General features: G+C 43.1%; 1 protein-coding gene across 1 annotated transcript in view; it reads right to left on the bottom strand.

The window, feature by feature from the left end:
• Nucleotides 1-16,350, bottom strand: part of LOC132185723 (uncharacterized) — a 38,453-nt gene extending 22,103 nt beyond the window's left edge. The window contains exon 1 of the mRNA XM_059599492.1: nt 15,851-16,350. Within this exon, the coding sequence (XP_059455475.1) occupies nt 15,851-16,210 (360 nt within the window). The 5' untranslated portion in view covers nt 16,211-16,350. The remainder of the gene's footprint in view (nt 1-15,850) is intronic.
• Between the last annotated feature and the right edge of the window lie 1,846 nt (nt 16,351-18,196).

Here is an 18,196-nt window from a genome sequence, read left to right as displayed (position 1 = left end):
ATATATTTGAAAATCCTTTGTGCCCAAGTAATCCCATAATTATTATATTATGCTTCTTTATTTTATTTCATTTGTTGGGAGATTTTATCCTTTAGGCTTTAGGGTTTCATTATAAATTAGTATCAGTTGTGATAGAATAAACAACTTTTGATCAATAATATTATCGGTTTCTATTCTCTTTCAACATGTGTTGATTGTATGTGCATTGAGGATGTAGCTTCTCTTTCTATTCTCTTTCACAATTATTGATCAATGCATCCTCAATGTGAAAGAGAAGCTACGTCCTCAATGCACATACAATCAACACACGTTGAAAGATAATAGAAACCGATAATATTATTGATCAAAAGTTGTTTATTCTATTACAACTAATACTAATTTATAATGAAACCCTCAAGCTACTAAAGGATAAAATCTCCCAATAAAAGAAATAAATTAAAAAAGCAGAATTGAATAATTATGGGATTACTTGGGCACAAAGGATTTCCAAATATATGGAAATACTTGGTGCCAAAGAAAGACTAATAATGAGAATCTTCTAGATGGAAAATCAGGAGAATTATATGCAGAATATCTTCTAAAACACATTTTGTCAATTAATCTCCTCTTTCTTTATTGGACTTCACTCTCGATGAGTAATTTATTAATTATTGTCCGACGGACCCGACAAACCGTTCAGTCTGTTGACTTGTCCTACATCGTAGGTGCACTTATTCCATTCCTCTCCTATGTGTGGGCTTCTGTCTCTAGTTCCCCTAGCCTGTAGAACCATCCATGACACCATCTGGTTTGGTTTAAAACATAAACACAAAAGGTGAGTCAAATACTCATTAAGTAGATACAACATACAGTAAATAATGTTGGAAACAAGTTTGAGTTTCAAAACATTCATCATCATAAAACTTTTCTTTCCTTTAAATTCTTGGGTGACCGACACACAATTTCACTCTATGTAAGAGTTGGCGATCACAAGGATCCCGGTTCCATTCCCATGACCACAGGTGGAATCGTGTCAAGGATGTGGACATCACTCGATATACTATGGTGCACTCATGTGAGCCATTCCCGGAGGACTATGCAAGATGGCTGCCCCCGCCCCTCTAGCTCCGGTACCATTGCACATCAGTCATATGCCCAAGAAAACATTTGAAAACATCTTATGCATTCATACAATCATTTCTTTCCTTTCCTTTCTTTCTTTTCATTCACTTTCATTAAGTATCATAACACATTTATAACATATTCATAACGTAGTGGAAGCATTCACATAAAGTCATTTGCATTTAAACTCTTTCCAACATATAGTTTAGGATACATAAAATGGGCTATCAAATAAAGGCCAACATTGCATTTATAAACTTTGAAAACAACTTTCTGAAAAACATAACATTGACATTTGGAAGAAAACAAAGGTATTATCATATCTACTTACCTCACTCCTTAGCTTCAACGCTTCAATACTCTTCACTTAGCAACCTAAGCAAACATTCACAATAATTATTCTTGTTAACACTCAAACTATTTATTATTTTTCATTGTTTTATCTTCCTAAACATCGCTTTCCACACTAAGGGGCAGATCTGATTTTTCTTCTTAAGACACTTATTTCATATCTCAAGTTCAATTATCTTCATGGAATGATCATACTATGCATGTGTGTTCAATTACTACACATTAATCATGCAAAGTGAGTTTATTCTCATGCTCTCTAGAGTGTAGCTCTTAACACCGCATATACTAGTCTTGATAGGGTCCTTAGGTCACCATAAGGTTCCCTAGACAGGTCTGGTCTTGAGCAAAAATAGAGGTTTTTAAGGCCTCAAGGTTTAACTAATGTGTTTGTGTGTGTAATGTAATTCCAGTAGCATGTTAGCGAAGATTACTTCACTGTAAACCCTATAATTGTCCAATGATCACATGGTTTGGACCATTAGGAAGGCAACTCAAAGAGGGTTTTATTCTAGGGTCCAATTATAGCAAAATATCTTTACAAAAAGGCCCAACAGTCACGTTTCTTGGTGACTGCAAATTCTGCAGTACCCTAATCTTAATGTTTGGTCCCTACAATGCAATGTAACACACTCCATGACCCATACACATGTTATGCTAATAATACACTCATGAAAATCATGCAATCGTGTTGTAAAAGCTATGTTCATGTTGGTTAAGAGAGAAATCAGATTCAACCCACCCCCAGCATGTATAGGAAGATTAAACGTCAACTTTAATTCAGTTATTAATGTATTACTAGGTCTTTGTTATGACTCTTTTGATAACAAAACCATACATCACTTATAAGGCTTATTAGGACTCGTACCTAGCAAAATCCAGCCATGACGTAGGAGAACACAAAGAGATGGAAATCTGAGCAGCAAAACTGATGGTGCAAAAATCAGTTTCTTGCATTGACTTTGAAATATTTCAGATGTTGGGATTAAGGAAAACACAAAGGAGACACCTTTTTTTTTTTTTTTTTTTTTTCAAATTAATTGAACGGAACTCAAAAGACTTGAAAAATCGTTGAAGATACTTACATAAGGAAATTGGGCAGCAATGGCAACTTCTAGGACAGCAGTGACGTCAAGATTTTGTTTGTAGAAATTTAGGTTTTCGCTTGGAGGAATGAATAGAGGAAGAGAGAGAGAAAGCTGCGTTGAAATCTCTTTCTTTTTCTTTTCTTTTTCAAAAACTGACGTGAGGCTATTGGGAGTAAACAAGCGGCTGTTTTGTGGTTGTTTTAGGGATTTTGATTGACTGGCAGAAACAAGGTAAACTGATGGCTGCAGGAGGGTTTTAGTGCAACTAGTGCTTTAGGGCAGCAATAAAAACTCACGTGTGTTTTAAAAAACTTTCCTTTCCTTGATCTTTTGGGACAATAAAACTAGTAGTAAAAAATCTTTGAGAGTGTAAGATTTTCCCTCTCGTCTTTTTCCTGAATTCAGTAAGAGAAGTAAGATTTTGGATTTGCTAGCGGTGGTGCGGCTGGTGCTGCGCGCTAGGGTTCGGCGTGCTTATTATGGAATGCAGCTTCTCTTTTGAAGCTAAAACTTCTGCTTTTCGGCAAAGGTTGGGTGTTCTAACCTTCGTCTGGAGGAAAGGAGAAAAGGATTCGTGGGGTATATTTTCGTGAGCATTCAGTGTTCGTCATGGTTGGTGGATACGGTGGAAGCAGCAATTCAGGCTCAGGTGAAGGAAGAAATCGCCAAATCTTACCGTGAGGGTGATAAGGCCACGATGGTCCACGAGGGAGGTAATAAGGCCGGAAGGTTCTTGGAGGTATCGGTGTTGGCTGAGGGTGGTCGTAAGGGAGTCATTCGGCTTTCGGAGGGACGCTTTGGGAGGGGCTGGCGGCGTTTTGCGGGAGAGCTTCGGCAACTGTTGGCGGCCCAGTTCAAGTTGTCCGGTACGGCGGAGGTTGGGGTTCCATCTTCGGCGGGGCTTCTCATGGATGCTCCTTCTCTGGGGGTCGATTTCGGGAGGTCTTTCGTGGATGTCCTTTGATCTACTCCGGGCGTCGAGGCGAGAGCAGTAGATTACAAGGTGTGTTACCCGAGGTCTCTCGATTTGTTTCCGAGGTCGTCTTGCTTTGAATCGGAGTCTGACGGTCTTGGGTTGCGTTCTACCGTGGATTGCTCTATGTTGGAGTGCTTGCCTACTCCGCTGGCGGTGGCAACTGGGACTGTGAGTTCAAGGAAGAAGAAGAAGGGTAAGATCGGTATTAATGGGTTGTTGAGGCTTCTAGGGCAAATCCAACGTAAGTTGGACCGGGTCCGTGCTGGGGTTGCCCTGAAGCCCAATCGCAGGAGGAAAAGGGTTCGTATTTTGGGCCTAACCAATTTTGTTTTGGGTTGCGTTTCCGGGTTGGTCGTTGAAACAGGGTTGGGTCAAAACTCGGATCCTGGTCAATACTCGGATCCGGATCAAAACTCGGATCTAGTTCTAAACTAGGATCCGGGTTCGGAGCTAGGTTTGAATCTAGAATTTGTCTCGAATTCTTTGCCTTTGGAGCCTGTTTCTGCTGTTGCGTCGCTTTTGGTGCTTTCTCCGTGGCTTCCTTTGGTCTCTGAAGATGTTTTGGAGCCGTTGGCTAGGTCTTCTTTGAGTTTGCAGGTTACGGGTTTGGATTCCGGAGATGGATCTTCCCCGGCGGAGTTCTCTCTCTCTCTAGTGCGAGTTCTGGGCGTGAATGTTGGGTCTACCGGTGATGGGTCATCTCAAGGGGCTGCTCTGTTGTCAGATCCTAGTTTTTCTGTCCCTTCTGCGGAGGATTTACCGGCGAGCCCTTTGCACAGGGACTGGGAGGATTCTTTTTCTTCGGTGCCTGAAGCCCCGCCTAGGTGCGCTTGTGTCTTCAAAGCTTTTTGATTCGGTGCGTCTTTCTGTTCTCAAAGAGGCCTTCTCTATTCCTCGGGAGGTGGACTTTCCGGCGAGCCCTCTTTGCAGGGATAGGGAGGTTCCTTTTTCTAGGGGGGAGGAAACTCAGGTTGTTCGTCCTTCTTCTCCGGTGAAAGGTTTGATTCGTCGTGGGTTCTTTGGTCTGAGAGCTATCTCTCCCTCTCCGGTGGTGTTGAAGGATCCTTCCTTGTCTTCTAAGGGAAAGGACCCTATTCCGGAAGTCTCTCCCACTTTGCCGGTGAAGGATCATGTAGGCTCTACTGTCTCGCCTACCTTTGGGGTGGCTGAGATGGGTCTTCATTCCCCTACTGCTGCCTCCTTGCTCTCGTCTCAGGTCTGCACTTCTCTCTCGACTACTTCCCTTTCTGATGGGGCGGCTGAGATGGGTAGGAGTCTTAGCTGTCCTTTCCTCGCATGATAGAGAGTGGTACTCCCATTTATTCCTCTGTTTCCATGTCCCAACTGTGGTATCACCGGAGGGTGAAGGAAAAAGTCGCAAAGCAGCTGCATAAGAACAAAGACCTGCTTGCCGAGGTTGTGGTTGATACTTCGGTGGAAGGGAAGGAGGGCTATTCTGATAGGGTGCTTGATGCGATGAGCCTCGCTCCCGTTGTGGGGTTGTCTTGGGGTGGTGAAGACAAAAAGCTTCGGGACCTTTTTTCCGACATTGAAAAGAGGGAGCCCGTGGTTGAAGCTTCTGCTCCTAAGGTTAAGGGATGAGGGAGCTCAAAAATCTGGATTGCTCCATCTCTCCGGTGAAGGGCCAGCATCGGCGGGGATTTTTGGGGTCAAAAAATGCATTTTCCTTTCCCCCTGAGGTGCACTAGGGTTTTTCTTGGGTGTTTGGTTGGGTTCCTTGTATACTTTCTTGCGTACTTAGAGGTTTTTCTGGGTTTTTGGTTTGTTAGGGTGTTTGGTTGGGTTCCTTTGTATACTTTATTGTGGAGGCGCTTTGCGCTCTTTTTTGATATATACTACATTATTTATCAAAAATAAAATAAAACTAGTAGTAAAATTAGGTTTCCTTTCCAAACCAAACTTCTTTTTCTTTTTGAAATAACTTGGGAAAAGAACTCCTACAAAATAGGGATTTGTTAACTTAAAATTAGGATTTGTTGGACACGCTCTCTTCTCTCTCTTCCATCTCCGCCTGAGAACAGGCGCGTGGGTGGCGTGTGATTACTGTTTGGGTGTCTAGCTTGTTGGTCTGGGTAGCGTTATGCCTGTTTCGAGAAAGTGGATAGTGGAGTCTAAAACTTTTGAGTTACTGATTAAGAGTGGGGCTTCAGGGGTGAGATTTTTTGAAAGAGGCAATAGGAAACAAAAAACCATCTTTCTGCAGAAGGATGAGCTGGTGTGGTTGGCACGCATTATAGAGGACTTGGTGACAGTGGATTCTTCTAAGGTTTTTTGGGACCAATCCAGAGCAAGGTACCCATAGATAATTGCACAAAAATGTGCTAACAGACATGGACGGTTCCTGACAGTAGAAGAGTATGATGGCAGGCATAGGAGTGGCTCGATCATTATACCAGAAGGACGTTATGGTCAAGGATGGACACGTCTCATTTCGGAGGTACGTCTGGCGAAGTCTTCCCTGTGTGAGTCTAGGGAGGTCAGGGAAGTTTTATAAAAATTATGATGTAGGGGGGAGAAGGAGGATATATGTGGAAGTTTTGGGGTCATCGCTGAAGTTGACAGAGGACTGTTTCAATGATTTCGCTGAGCCAATAGCCAGGGTGCCAAGGTGGTTGAAGGAGGTTTTTGCAGAGAAGGAGAAGCAAGTTCAGCTTTCTACTATACAGGAGGAGGGTTTGCACGAGTCCTTAATCCCGGTGAAGGAGGGAACGAGCAACCCAAAGGCAGGGAAGCCACTGGGTGTCCACGGCGGAGCTCCGGCGAGCAGGTTCCCGTCTCCGGCGAGCAGGTTGATCACCACGATGAGGCTGACAGCTTCGGAATGTGGCGCTGATCACGTGAAGGGATGGGAGGGGGTAGGTAGCCACAACGTGTAGGCCTGGTTTCGTGTAAAAGATGATCTAATTAATGCAAAGGAGTCGTTGAGAAGACTGAGAGGCGAGGTGGACGTGGGGCTTGACAGAATTGAAAGGGCTATCAGTTTGGAGGGCCTGAGTGTTCTCTCTAGGCCTGGTGGATCGTACGATTATGGGCTGGCTGGAGGGGGAAATTATAAGAAAGGAGTAGCCCAGCCCAAGAAGGTTACTAGGGGAAGGCCCAAGCATGGAAAGAGTCTTCAGCCGGTCAAAACGTATTTTAGGAGGGAAAGCTGCTCGGCCTGTGGAGAAAGGGGAGGCATCGGTTAGAGGTCCGAAGCTTGCAGAGGTGCCGGACAGTTCGCTGGGAGGTCCTAACGCTCCGGTGGGCTTCGCCGGTACCGCTGTAAGTCCCGAGGATAAGTCGCTGGCCTGTGACAGGGAGACCCATGCCGGTTCTGTTCTGCAGGTTGACTCTACGTCTCTGGCAGAGGTGCCGACAGAGGTAGTTAGGTCCAGTGAGGGGGCGACAAGGAAGAATCCGGCAAGGGATGGTGGTCTGGGAGATGCTCCGATGTTGGGTTCTCCGGTTGGTGAGCTGGTCTGCTCGACGGAAGATCAAAAGACTCCGGTGGGAGTTGCCGGTAACGCTACTAGTCCCGATGGTAGGTTATGTTTCGGCGACAGGGAGGCCCATGTCATTTCGGCCCTGGAGATAGCCTCCACACCTCCGGCAGAGGTGCCGACAAAGGAAAATTTGCCTAGTAAGGGGGCGGCGAGGAAGATTCCGGCAAGGGATGGTGCTTCGGGAGATAAGTCGACAGTGGGATCCAGTTTCTAGGATACGGCGATGATGGAGTTTAGAGCTCAAGTGTTGGGCTCTCCGATTAAGATGCAGGGGCTTCCTTCCAGGCTTGCTGACCAAAGTTCTCTGATGGGGGTCTTGTGCGACTCTGGTCCAAGGATCCTGGGTAAGCAGCCTGGTAAGGGGGTGTCCTCGGAATCCTCTGGGTCTACTGCCAATGACGGTGAGGAGGCCAGGAGGGGAGGTTCTCTGGGTATTTCTGTGTTGGGTATTTTGGGTAAGGAGCTGGGGCCTTGTATATCACAGACGGATAACTTGGGTGGAGTTTCTACACCAGTGGAGGGTTCTAGTTCCCAGGAATCTTTTGTCCCAAATTCTGTACAGGAGGTGCAGTTAGAGGTGCAGGAGAGGAATTTTATCATTAAGGCATGTAAGGAACTTGGCCTATCTTGTGATGGAGAGGAAGGAAAGCTTGCAGAGACCATTGGGGTGCTTATGGCTGACAACAAAGGCAAAGAAGTGGAGAGGGAAGTGTGCTCTCCTGCAGTCATAAAAGGTAAGAGGGAGCTAATAAACTTGCAGTCCTCTGTTAATTTTTTGGGGCTTTCGTCAAGGGACAGAAATAAGGGGAGGGTCAGTCGAGTTAAATCATGAAGCTTAAAATTCTGTCATGGAATGTGAGAGGTTTGAATGAGAGGGATAAAAGGTTGAGGGTTAGGAATTTGCTTAGAAGTTGGAAGGCAGATGTGGTTTGTTTCCAAGAGACAAAGATGGACTTTATTTCGTATAACTTAGTGAGGAGCTTATGGGGATGTCCGTATGTGGAGTGGTGCTTTGTTCCTTCCATTGGGGCTTCGGGGGATATTTTGCTCATGTGGGACAAGAGGGCTGTTGAGAAGGTGGATGTAGTGTTGGGAAGTTATGTGGCAGCTTGCTTTTTCAAGAATGTTGAGGATGGTTTTGAGTGGGCATTTGCGGGGGTGTATGGTCCTAACAGAGTAAATGCTAGGCGTTTCCTTTGGGAGGAGCTGGCAGGGGTCATGAGCTGCTGGGACATGCCGTGGTGTATCGGTGGGGATTTCAATGTCACCCTTTACTCTAGTGAAAGGTCAAGGGGAGCTCATTCATGGTCGGCAATGAGGGATTTTGGTGAGTTCATATCGAAACAGGGTCTCATGGACCTTCCCTAAGTGGGGGGGATTTCTACTTGGTCAAACAATAACTCTTGGTCTAGGCTTGACCGGTTTCTTGTCTCCCCGGAGTGGGAAGCCCGCCATCCGGACTTGTGTTAGAAGAGGATGCTTCGGGTTTGTTCCAACCATGCTCCTATTATTTTGGTTTGTATCTCTCCTGGGGGAGGTAAAAGACCTTTCAAATTTGAGAATATGTAGCTCAAAGTGGAGGGTTTTGTGGATAAAGTGCACAGCTGGTGGGACTCGTATCATTTTTAGGGCACTCCGAGTTTCATTCTTTCCAAAAAGATGCAAGCTCTAAAGTGGGATATTAGGAGATGGAATGCTCAAGATTTTGGCAATGTGGGGGTTTGTATTAAGGGTCGCATGGAAGATCTTAAAGCTCTGGACAGGTTGGAGGAAGAGAGAGGTTTATCCTCGAAAGAGATTGAGAAGAAAAGGGTGCTCGCTAGAGAGTTAGAAATTTCCCTCCTTCAAGAAGAAATCAGTTGGAGGCAAAAATCTAGAATCCGTTGGTTGAAAGAGGGCGACAAGTGTACTAAATTCTTCCATCGGATTGCTAATGCCAACTGCAGACAGAATTATATTGAGTCTCTGAACATTCATGGCACTACTACCTCTGATCAAGAGGCTATTAGTAATCACATTACTCGCTTTTATGAGACACTCTTCACAGAGACTCTCAGTTGGAGACTGAGGTTGGATAATCTTCATTTCGATATGTTGGAGGAGGAAGAGTCTTCTAGTCTAGAAGTTCCTTTTGAGGAAAGGAAGGTGTGGGAGGTGGTCAAAAAAATGGATAGGGATAAGGCTCCAGGCTCGGATGGTTTTTCTATGGCTTTCTTTCAGGATTGTTGGGAGGTGATCAAAAAGGATGTCATGGCTGTTTTTGTGGAGCTCTATGATCGAGGTAAATTCGAAAAAAGTCTCAATGCTACGTTCATTGCTCTTATTCCGAAGTCGCATAGGGCATCCGATCTGAAGGACTTCCGTCCAATTAGCCTTGTGGGGGGGATTTATAAGATCATTGCGAAGGTTTTAGCCAACAGAATGAGGGGAGTCATGAACCGGGTCATTTCCAACCCGTAAAACGCCTTTGTCAAAGGTAGACATATTTTGGATTCGGTGCTCATTGCCAATGAATGCCTGGATAGCCGTCTCAGATCTAGGGATCCCGGTCTCTTGTGTAAGTTGGATATGGAGAAGGCTTATGACTACATGAACTAGAAGTTTTTGCTCTATTTATTAAAAAGATGCGGCTTCGGTGAGAAATGGTGCTCTTGGATTGAACATTGTATCTCGTCGGTGCGGTTCTCGATGTTGATCAATGGTTCGCCTTCCGGCTTTTTTGTGAGCTCGCGTGGGGTTAGGCAAGGTGACCTTCATTATGGTCATGGAAGCCTTTAGCAGGATGATTAATGCCTCTATTAGTAGGGGTTTCATCAATGGGTTCTATGTGGGTGCCAGGGAGCATGAGCGGGTTTCGGTTTCCCATCTTCTTTTTGCTGATGATACGCTGGTGTTTTGTGAGGCAGCTTCTGAACATGTTAGATTTATTAAAGCTCTCATTATTGGCTTCGAGGCGGTTTTAGGGCTAAAAGTTAATCGGGTCAAGTTTGTTTTGGTCCCAGTAAGAGATTCGGTTGAGACGGAGGAGTTCGCTGGCGTTTTGGGTTGTGGTACTAGCTCCTTACCCTTGAAGTATCTGGGTCTTCCATTAGGGGCTTCCTTCAAGCAGTTGGCTATTTGGGATGACATGTTGGAGAAAATTGCTAGAAGGTTGGCCTCTTGGAAGCGTTCATATTTGTCCAAGGGGGCAAGGCTCACCCTCATCAAGAGCACTTTATCCAATCTCCCCACCTATCTTTTGTCTCTCTTCCCCATCCCTACGTGGCGAATCGCATTGAGAAGATTCAACGGGATTTTTTATGGGGAGGTTTCAAGGATGAGCCTAAGTTCCATTTGGTCAGTTGGCACGAGGTTTGTTCCCCGATTGAGGGAGGCTTAGGGATTCGGAGCTTGCATCTTTTTCAATCAAGCTCTCTTGGGGAAATGGTTATGGAGATTTGCAAATGAGGAAGTAGCTTGGTGCAGAAGTATCTTGGTGGCTAAGTATGGGGTGGTTTGGGGTGGTTGGCGTTCAAATGTTCCTCGTGGAACGAATGGGGTGGGGTTATGGAAACACATTTGTGGGGTTTGGAGGTCGTTTCGGTGCCACTTCAGATTAGTTCCTGGTTTCAGGGGGAAGGTCAAGTTTTGGGAGGATTGTTGGTGTGGCGAGACGTTTCTCAAAGATGCTTTTCCGGGTCTCTTTAATATTGTCTGCAACAAGGATGCTTCCATTGCGGATATCCGGGAGTGTGTAAATGGGATGGTTCACTGGAATGTTACTTTTACCCGTAGTATTCATGATTGGGAGGAGATGGCATTAGCCTCTTTTTTCTCGCTCTTGTATTCGTCTTCGATTTGGGGGGAAGGGGAGGACCGGATGTGGTGGATCCCTTCAAGTAAAGGGAAGTTTGAGGTTCACTCCTTCTATAGGAGGCTTGCCTTTAAGGAGCCTAACCACTTCCCGTGGAGAAGCATTTGGCGTACTAAGGCTCCTTTGAGAGTGGCGTTTTTCGCATGGTCGGCTGCCCTTGGGAAATCTCTCACGCTGGATAATGTTCGGAAGAGAGGTATTGTTGTGATTAATCATTGTTGTATGTGTGAGGCGGATGGGGAGTCCGTGGATCATCTCTTCCTTCATTGTGGGGTCGCGCGCAAGTTGTGGGATGTTATCTTCTCTCGCTTTAACATGAGTTGGGTTATGCCTAGAAGCGTAAAGGAGATGTTTGCTAGTTGGTGGGCGGGAGGTAGAACTAGTAGTGCCGTGGTATGGAAGATGGCTCCCCTTTGTCTTCTATGGCGTCTTTGGAAGGAAAGGAATGCGAGATGCTTCGAAGATTTGTCGAGGAACCTTGAGGACCTTATTCACTTCTTTTTGTACACCTTATTCACATGGACTACAGGTTGTCTTGCTCCTTTAGTGATCAATTTTCCTGATTTTCTCTTTATGTTCTCTTCTTCTTTCTCCCCTACTTAATTAGTCGCTCTCTTGTATACTCCCTATTTGGGAAAAGCAAGAAAACTTTCCTGTTTGGGAAAAAGACAGCTAGCCAGATTTTCTTAGGGCCTAGACTTCAACTATACTGACTCTCTTGCCATTTTTAGGTCTTTTTCATCCCTCTAACATACCCCTCATTAAACTCATGAAAATTAGAGGACAATTAAAGAAATAGCTACCAAACAATAAAACAAATATAAAACAACAAGCAATCATTATAAAATTTACCCTAGGAGGTCTAGGGTGCTACATGTTTCCCTCTTCTGCATCCTTAGACTAGTCATAAGCTTATATTTCGTAGCAAATGGTGTTTTTCTTGGGTATAGTTCACATCATAAGGGGTATAGATGTTTAGATCCTTTGTTTCGTAAGGTCTATATATCAAGGCATGTTGTTTTTTATGAAAACTCAGTTCCTGTGAAGAAGGGTGCCCTGTTTGCTGTTGCTTCCTTAATATCACAACATGCTACTATACCTGTACCACTTCCTCTACATATTTTCTCCCACCTCAACTCCACGCCCCTCTACTCCACTTGCCCATGCTGATTTTTCATCCCCCCAGACTGACACTCAGCCTGATCCACATCTCCCAGATTCTCCTTCTTGCCCCCACTCCCTCATCTACTGCTACCAAAAATTCTCTTGATTTCACTTCTCCAACTATTTCTCTTATTGAACCAACCCAATCTGCCCCTGCTCCTATTGCTGACCCTCCAAACCCCTCTCTTCTTGTGCCTACCGAACCCGCCCCTTACATCCTTTGTTGACAAATACCTCTCATTCTTGTCAAATGCTTACTTGCCCACAAATGGAAATTTGAAGCCTTGCTTTTTTCTTGATTACTAATTGTTTTTCAGCACCAAGCACCCCTTTTGTGCCTTTTCCAATATGCAAATTCCTGCTGAACCCACTTGTTACTCACAGGCTTCCTTGTTCCCGGATTGGCAAGCTACTATGGGTGAAGAATTTGAAGCCATTCTTGCTAATTGCACTTGGTCTATTTGTCCAAGGTCGTTACATCAGCATGTTATTCGGAATAAGTGGGTCTACAACATTAACATAAGCAAGATGGGTTCTATTTATCAATATAAAGCTAGGTTGGTTGCCAAAGGATTTGATCAAGAGGATGGGATTGATTTCATGGAAAAATGTAGTCCAGTTATTAAACGTTCTACTATTCGGGTTATTCTTGCATTGGTTGTCAATTTTAATTGGTATATCAGACAGCTTGATGTCTGTGGTCCTTCACGGAGTGCTATTGGAGGAGGTTTACCTGGAGCAGCCTAGTGGTTTTATTGGCACTCGGTTTCCTGATCATGTTTGTCGCCTTCAAAAGTCTCTTTACGGTCTCAAGCAGGCTCCTCAGGCTTAGTTTACAAGATTATCCACTACCCTTCATGAGCTTGGATTTTATTCATCACTGATTGATAGTTTTTTGCTCATGTTTCACAAGGATGCTATTCATATTTCCATTCTTATTTATGTGGACATCATTTTAGTCACTGGCACACATCGTTCTCTTATTTTCTCATTGATTAAATGGTTGCAACATGTATTCAAAATGAAAGACCTTGGTGACTTGAATTATTTTCTTGGTATTCAAGCATTTTGGACCACTTCTGGACTTCATCTTCAGCAGTCTAAATTTATTGTTGATCTTCTCAATTGGTCCAAGATGCTGGGTGCTAAGTTCACCATGTGTGGCTGGGTCTAAAATTTTAGCTCACTTGGGCAATCCTCTTTCTCCCCATGACACCACGGTTTTCCGCAAAACAATTGGAGCTTTGCAATATTGCACGATTACCGAGCCTGATATCTCCTTCGCAGTGAACCAACTATGCCAGCACATGCACCAGTCCACTTCTGGCCTTTGGATGGCAACCAAGAGGATTCTTAGAGATTTGAAAGGGCACTACAAGCCATGGTTTGTGGCACACAAAAGGTAAGATGCATTTGCAAGCCTCTGTGATTCTGATTGGGGGGGTAATCATGATGATTGCCGGTCTACTACTGATTATGGCATCTTCTTGGGGCCATGTCTTATTTCCTGGATTGCTAAGAAACAATTCGTTGTTGCTCGGTCAAGCACTGAGGCAAAATATCGGGCTACGGCCCTCACTACCACCGAACTATATTGGTTGCGCATGTTGTTCAATGACATGTAGATTCCCCTTTCCTCTTCACCAATTATGAGGTGTAGTAATGTAGGAGAACTTGTTCTTGCCTCCAATCCGGTTTTCCATGCCTGGCCCAAGCACATTGAGGCGGATTTCCATTTTATACGTGAGAAGGTTCATAACAAGGATATTGATCTCACGTACATTAGTTCTCATGATTAGATTAAGGATATTTTGACTGAAGGACTGACTTCTGCTCACTTTAATTTTTCCCGTGGCAAGCTGATGGGTGGCTCTCCCTGCATCAGCTTGCGGGGGGCTATTAAACATATGTCCCTGACCCCCTCTCCATTGGATGCTTTTGCAATATCTGATGCTGCTACAAAAGGAAATGAAGCTCCAAGGAGCAACTTCAGCTCCCTTTGCACAACAACCTATCTCCAACCACCCAAGGAATGCAATCAGACGTTTATGGAAAATATCTCCTCTACTCCTTTGTCCTCACGCTCCAGCTCATGTCAAGATATCAAAGGAAAGGTGTAAACACCTACAAGGCATTCCAATACCTGTCAATTGTGCCATGAATATATAATCCCAAGATTTATGTAATCATCCCTTGTACAGCTATAGCCGTGTTTGTATGTAACAGGATCATGTATTATTGAAATTGCATTGAATAAAATCAATTTCATCCTATCTTGCATTTTACTCATTCAGAGAGAGAGTATTCTCTGTTGGTTTTTCAGGCCCCCTTCAATTGCTTCTTGATCGACAAACATGCCTTGAGGTCTTTTCATGAACTAGTATTGTAATAAAGTTCACTAGAAGTATTAGGATGAGAAAAAGAAAATGCAGGGCAAAAACTCAAATTTAAAAAACAAATAAAAAAGGGAATGAATTACAATGATAACCAGTTAGAGTATCCTCTTTTACTTTTTTCCTTTCTTTTTTCTTTTCCTAAAATGTACTTTTTGGATAAGTTATAATTAGTATATTACCATCTTAAAAGCTTAATACACGCAATTCCATAGAAGTAAATCATCAAACCAGGATAATCACAATTTCTGCAACAAACTCAAAAGCAGGTATCACACCAAAGATATGCTAAGCACATTCAATTCAGCCTCTCGTGCCGAATCACTCCGCAACATCTTACAAGCCAAAATTCTCAACAAAACCAATATTAAGAGCAGAAAAAAGCAGCTACAATATAAAAAGGTGCCCTTAGAAGCTAAAATCATTAAAGCAAAAACATATCAAATCTCATGTTACGAGAATGAAGTTTTATGTGGAACAGTTATTAATATTAGAATATATTAAAATACATGATATGGTAGGATATTTTATTTATGTTAGAATATATGTTATCATAGAATATTTATCTTATAGAATAATTGCCTTTTAGAGGAATGATTGTAATTGATGATAATCAAATCATATAATTTGATAATATGATTTGACTATCATACTTATTTTTATTTCCACCTCTACCGGTTGTAATATTTTCTATTCAAGTCTGATGAAATAATGAGAAAAGAAACAGAAAATTATTCCAAATTTTGTGTTTGAAAAGGTTTTAGGTCCCCTTTAACGAATCTAAAGGGTTTAGGTTCCCTCAAAACCTAACAATATATCCCGTTGCATGTTTGTGAAAGCATTCACGTAACATTGGTATCAGAGTTAAGTTGTTTGATGGCGGACCAAAGAATGGATCGTTGGGAGCATCAAATGGATCATTTGAAAACATGATGGAACGTGTGATAAGGAAGTTGGAAGAAGCTAACGCCAAATTTCGTTAAAGAGAACCTAAAACCTTTTCAAACACAAGGTTTGGTATAATTTTCTACTTCCTTTCTCATTATTTCATCGGACTTAAATAAAAAAATTACAACTGGTAGAAGTGGAAATAAAAATAAGTACTATAATTTAATTACCATCAATAATAATCATTCCTCTAAAACGTGATTAATTCCTCTAAAAGATAATTATTCTATCATAACATATATTCTAATAGAAATAAAATACCCTACCATATTATATATTTTAATACATTCTAATAATAATTATCGTTCCGGATAAAACTCCATTCTAGTAACATCTCACAAATCAAGCCAAGCACAAAATTAAGATCAAATCCACAGAAATTAGAATCAAAAGGACACAAAATTAAACACAACCCAGTTCACAAAACTCAAAACCCATGTCAGAAAAACATTAATCAGTACCGAAGTCGCTCTCACCTGGTCGCGAAGTGGGACCCTGACAACGCGTTCAGGGGCAAAGACACCGTCCTTGAACGGCCTACGAATGGTGATGAACCTGCGCTTGCACGCGGGGCACCGGGACTCGATCTTAGCCCACTCCATTATGCAAATAAAGCAGAAGAAATGGTCGCAGCAATCGATTTCTCCTCTGACTGATTTCCCACAGTCGGATAAGCAGATCATGCAAGGGGAATTGGCCGTCCATTGTTGCTGCTCTTGCGATTCCTGCTGATTGTGATTGGCGTCGTCTTTAATTTTGGATTTGGAGGTCGCGGATAGGGTTTTGCGACGCTTGTTTGGGGAGAGGGGAGACGAGCCATATGAGTCCGTCGCCATCGATGCTGAGTCGGCGAGCGAGTTCCGTTAGTTATTCGTATTCTTGGGCTTCGCTTTCCCACGCGAAGGCGGTTTAGGTGCTAAACAAAAACAAAAGCCCCAAAAACAAAAATCCTCTATCGTACGCATCACTATGTCTATGTTTGTCTCCCCAGTCCTCCAAATATAAGTTTCAGGAAATTACGTTTTTTTATTATTATTATTTTTTTTTCAAATCCAGGAAATTACGTTTAAATTGGAACTCTATTTGCGTAAATATCTATAACTTCATATAACTTTATTTGGTGCCGGAGCCAAGGATTTTGGTCCTGGGGTTAAAGATTTTTTTTTTTTAAAAAAAAAAAAAAAAAATTGATTACAAGTATTAAAAAATATACCTAACAAAATATAATTATTATTTAAAACATATAAATGTAATATACAATTTATTTTTTCACTCTTCAAATTTAGTCTCTATCACTAATATGGTTGTTGTTACAATATCCGGTACGATGGACTTAATATTTGGAAATCCAAGCCACTCCTTTCTTCTTCGCGCTTCATGTCAAACCTACAAAAATCAGAGCACACGTTAAGAGGATACGTCGGGGGTGGCTAGCAGTTCTTCCTTCGATGCTCAAGTCAGTGTTTGTGTAAACTCGGTATAGAGCTTAGAGTTGTCCCTGTGTACCTCTGGAATGAGGTCTTTTATAGTTGACCATGGGGATGTGGCTATGATGACCGGGCGGAGGATCCGGGATTTGGGCGTAACGGCCGACAGAGTTAACATTCGTGTCTCCTATCATTATGATTGGTAAGAGGCCATTACCTATGTTGATAGGATTCCGAGGATGGCGCGTAACTGTCAAGAATCTTTTAAAGGTAGGTCATAATCGTTCCGATGATCTTGCCATGTGTGAGTTGTTCATATAGCTAAGTTGTGCCTTGACTGTGACAGATGCATCTAGATGTTAAGTGTGGGAGATTCGTTGTGGTAGAGTAGTTGGTCTTTGGTCAACCGAGAGAGTAACAAACGACGTCGCATCTGCTATTTTATGCTGGGTCACATTCATAGGGCCTATTCAGAGGTATCGGGCTTTCTTGGGACGTTGGGCCTCTAACCCATGGGTTCAAGTGATGGGTTTATGTGTAATAGTTACCCCCCGAATTCCTTTTGCCGAGACTTCGGGAGGAGAGAATTCAAACTTTCGATCTTCTTATAGCGTTCCTTTCTCAAGGATAGACCGTTCAAGTGCCGTACTCTACTCAGCTCCTCTTAGCTGTTGTTCTTGGCGTCCTAACCATTTATGGAGATTGACATTTATGCGCCCCGGATATTCAGCAGTCTATTGCACTTTTTTCGTTTCTTCAAAATTTTTTTTTTACAATTGATGCCAAACGGTTGGCATTATTTTCTGGCTATGCTTCTGTTGTGGCCTTCCATCTTCTCGGGGAAGACTCTGTCGATCCCAAAATTTCTAAACATATATGGACCCCATTTCTATCTTACTTCCAAGACGGTAATTTTCATGGTTCGCGGGAAGAACCAATTTATCTAGCTCGGGAGGACATACTCCAACAATAAGCATTGGGCAGAGTAGTTCTTTTACCTCTCTGGAGCTTGGGAGGCGTCGACGTCCAAGGTTCTGCCCTTGCAGCATTCCGTTCTCCGAGAGTGGGGTACCTCCCCAAGAGAGCTATAAGTGCTCTCAGTTTTTCCTATCTCTTTCTTTGGCATGCTTAAAACGTTCTTATTTTCTTTTTCTTGGCAGGGAAGGAATGCCCTATATTGAACTCGGAGCTGCAAGGCCGAGTTAATTACATCCTGGAGTACTCTCAGCTTCCCGAAAACGTGGACCGGATGCTTTTTGGTAACATTGTTATTGATTCCGCTCTATGTGAATGTCTGGGGTACCAAATTCCAGATGACAAGGTTGTTTGGGATTGTCAAGGGAATCCTAAGAGACCAAATCCATCTAGCAACAAAGCGGTTCCGAAGTTGCTTGC

This window comes from Corylus avellana, chromosome ca6 (genome assembly GCF_901000735.1).
Source record: "Corylus avellana chromosome ca6, CavTom2PMs-1.0".
NCBI lineage: Eukaryota > Viridiplantae > Streptophyta > Magnoliopsida > Fagales > Betulaceae > Corylus > Corylus avellana.
Note: the sequence above shows the minus strand (reverse complement) of the source record. Positions and strands in the feature narration are given on the sequence as shown.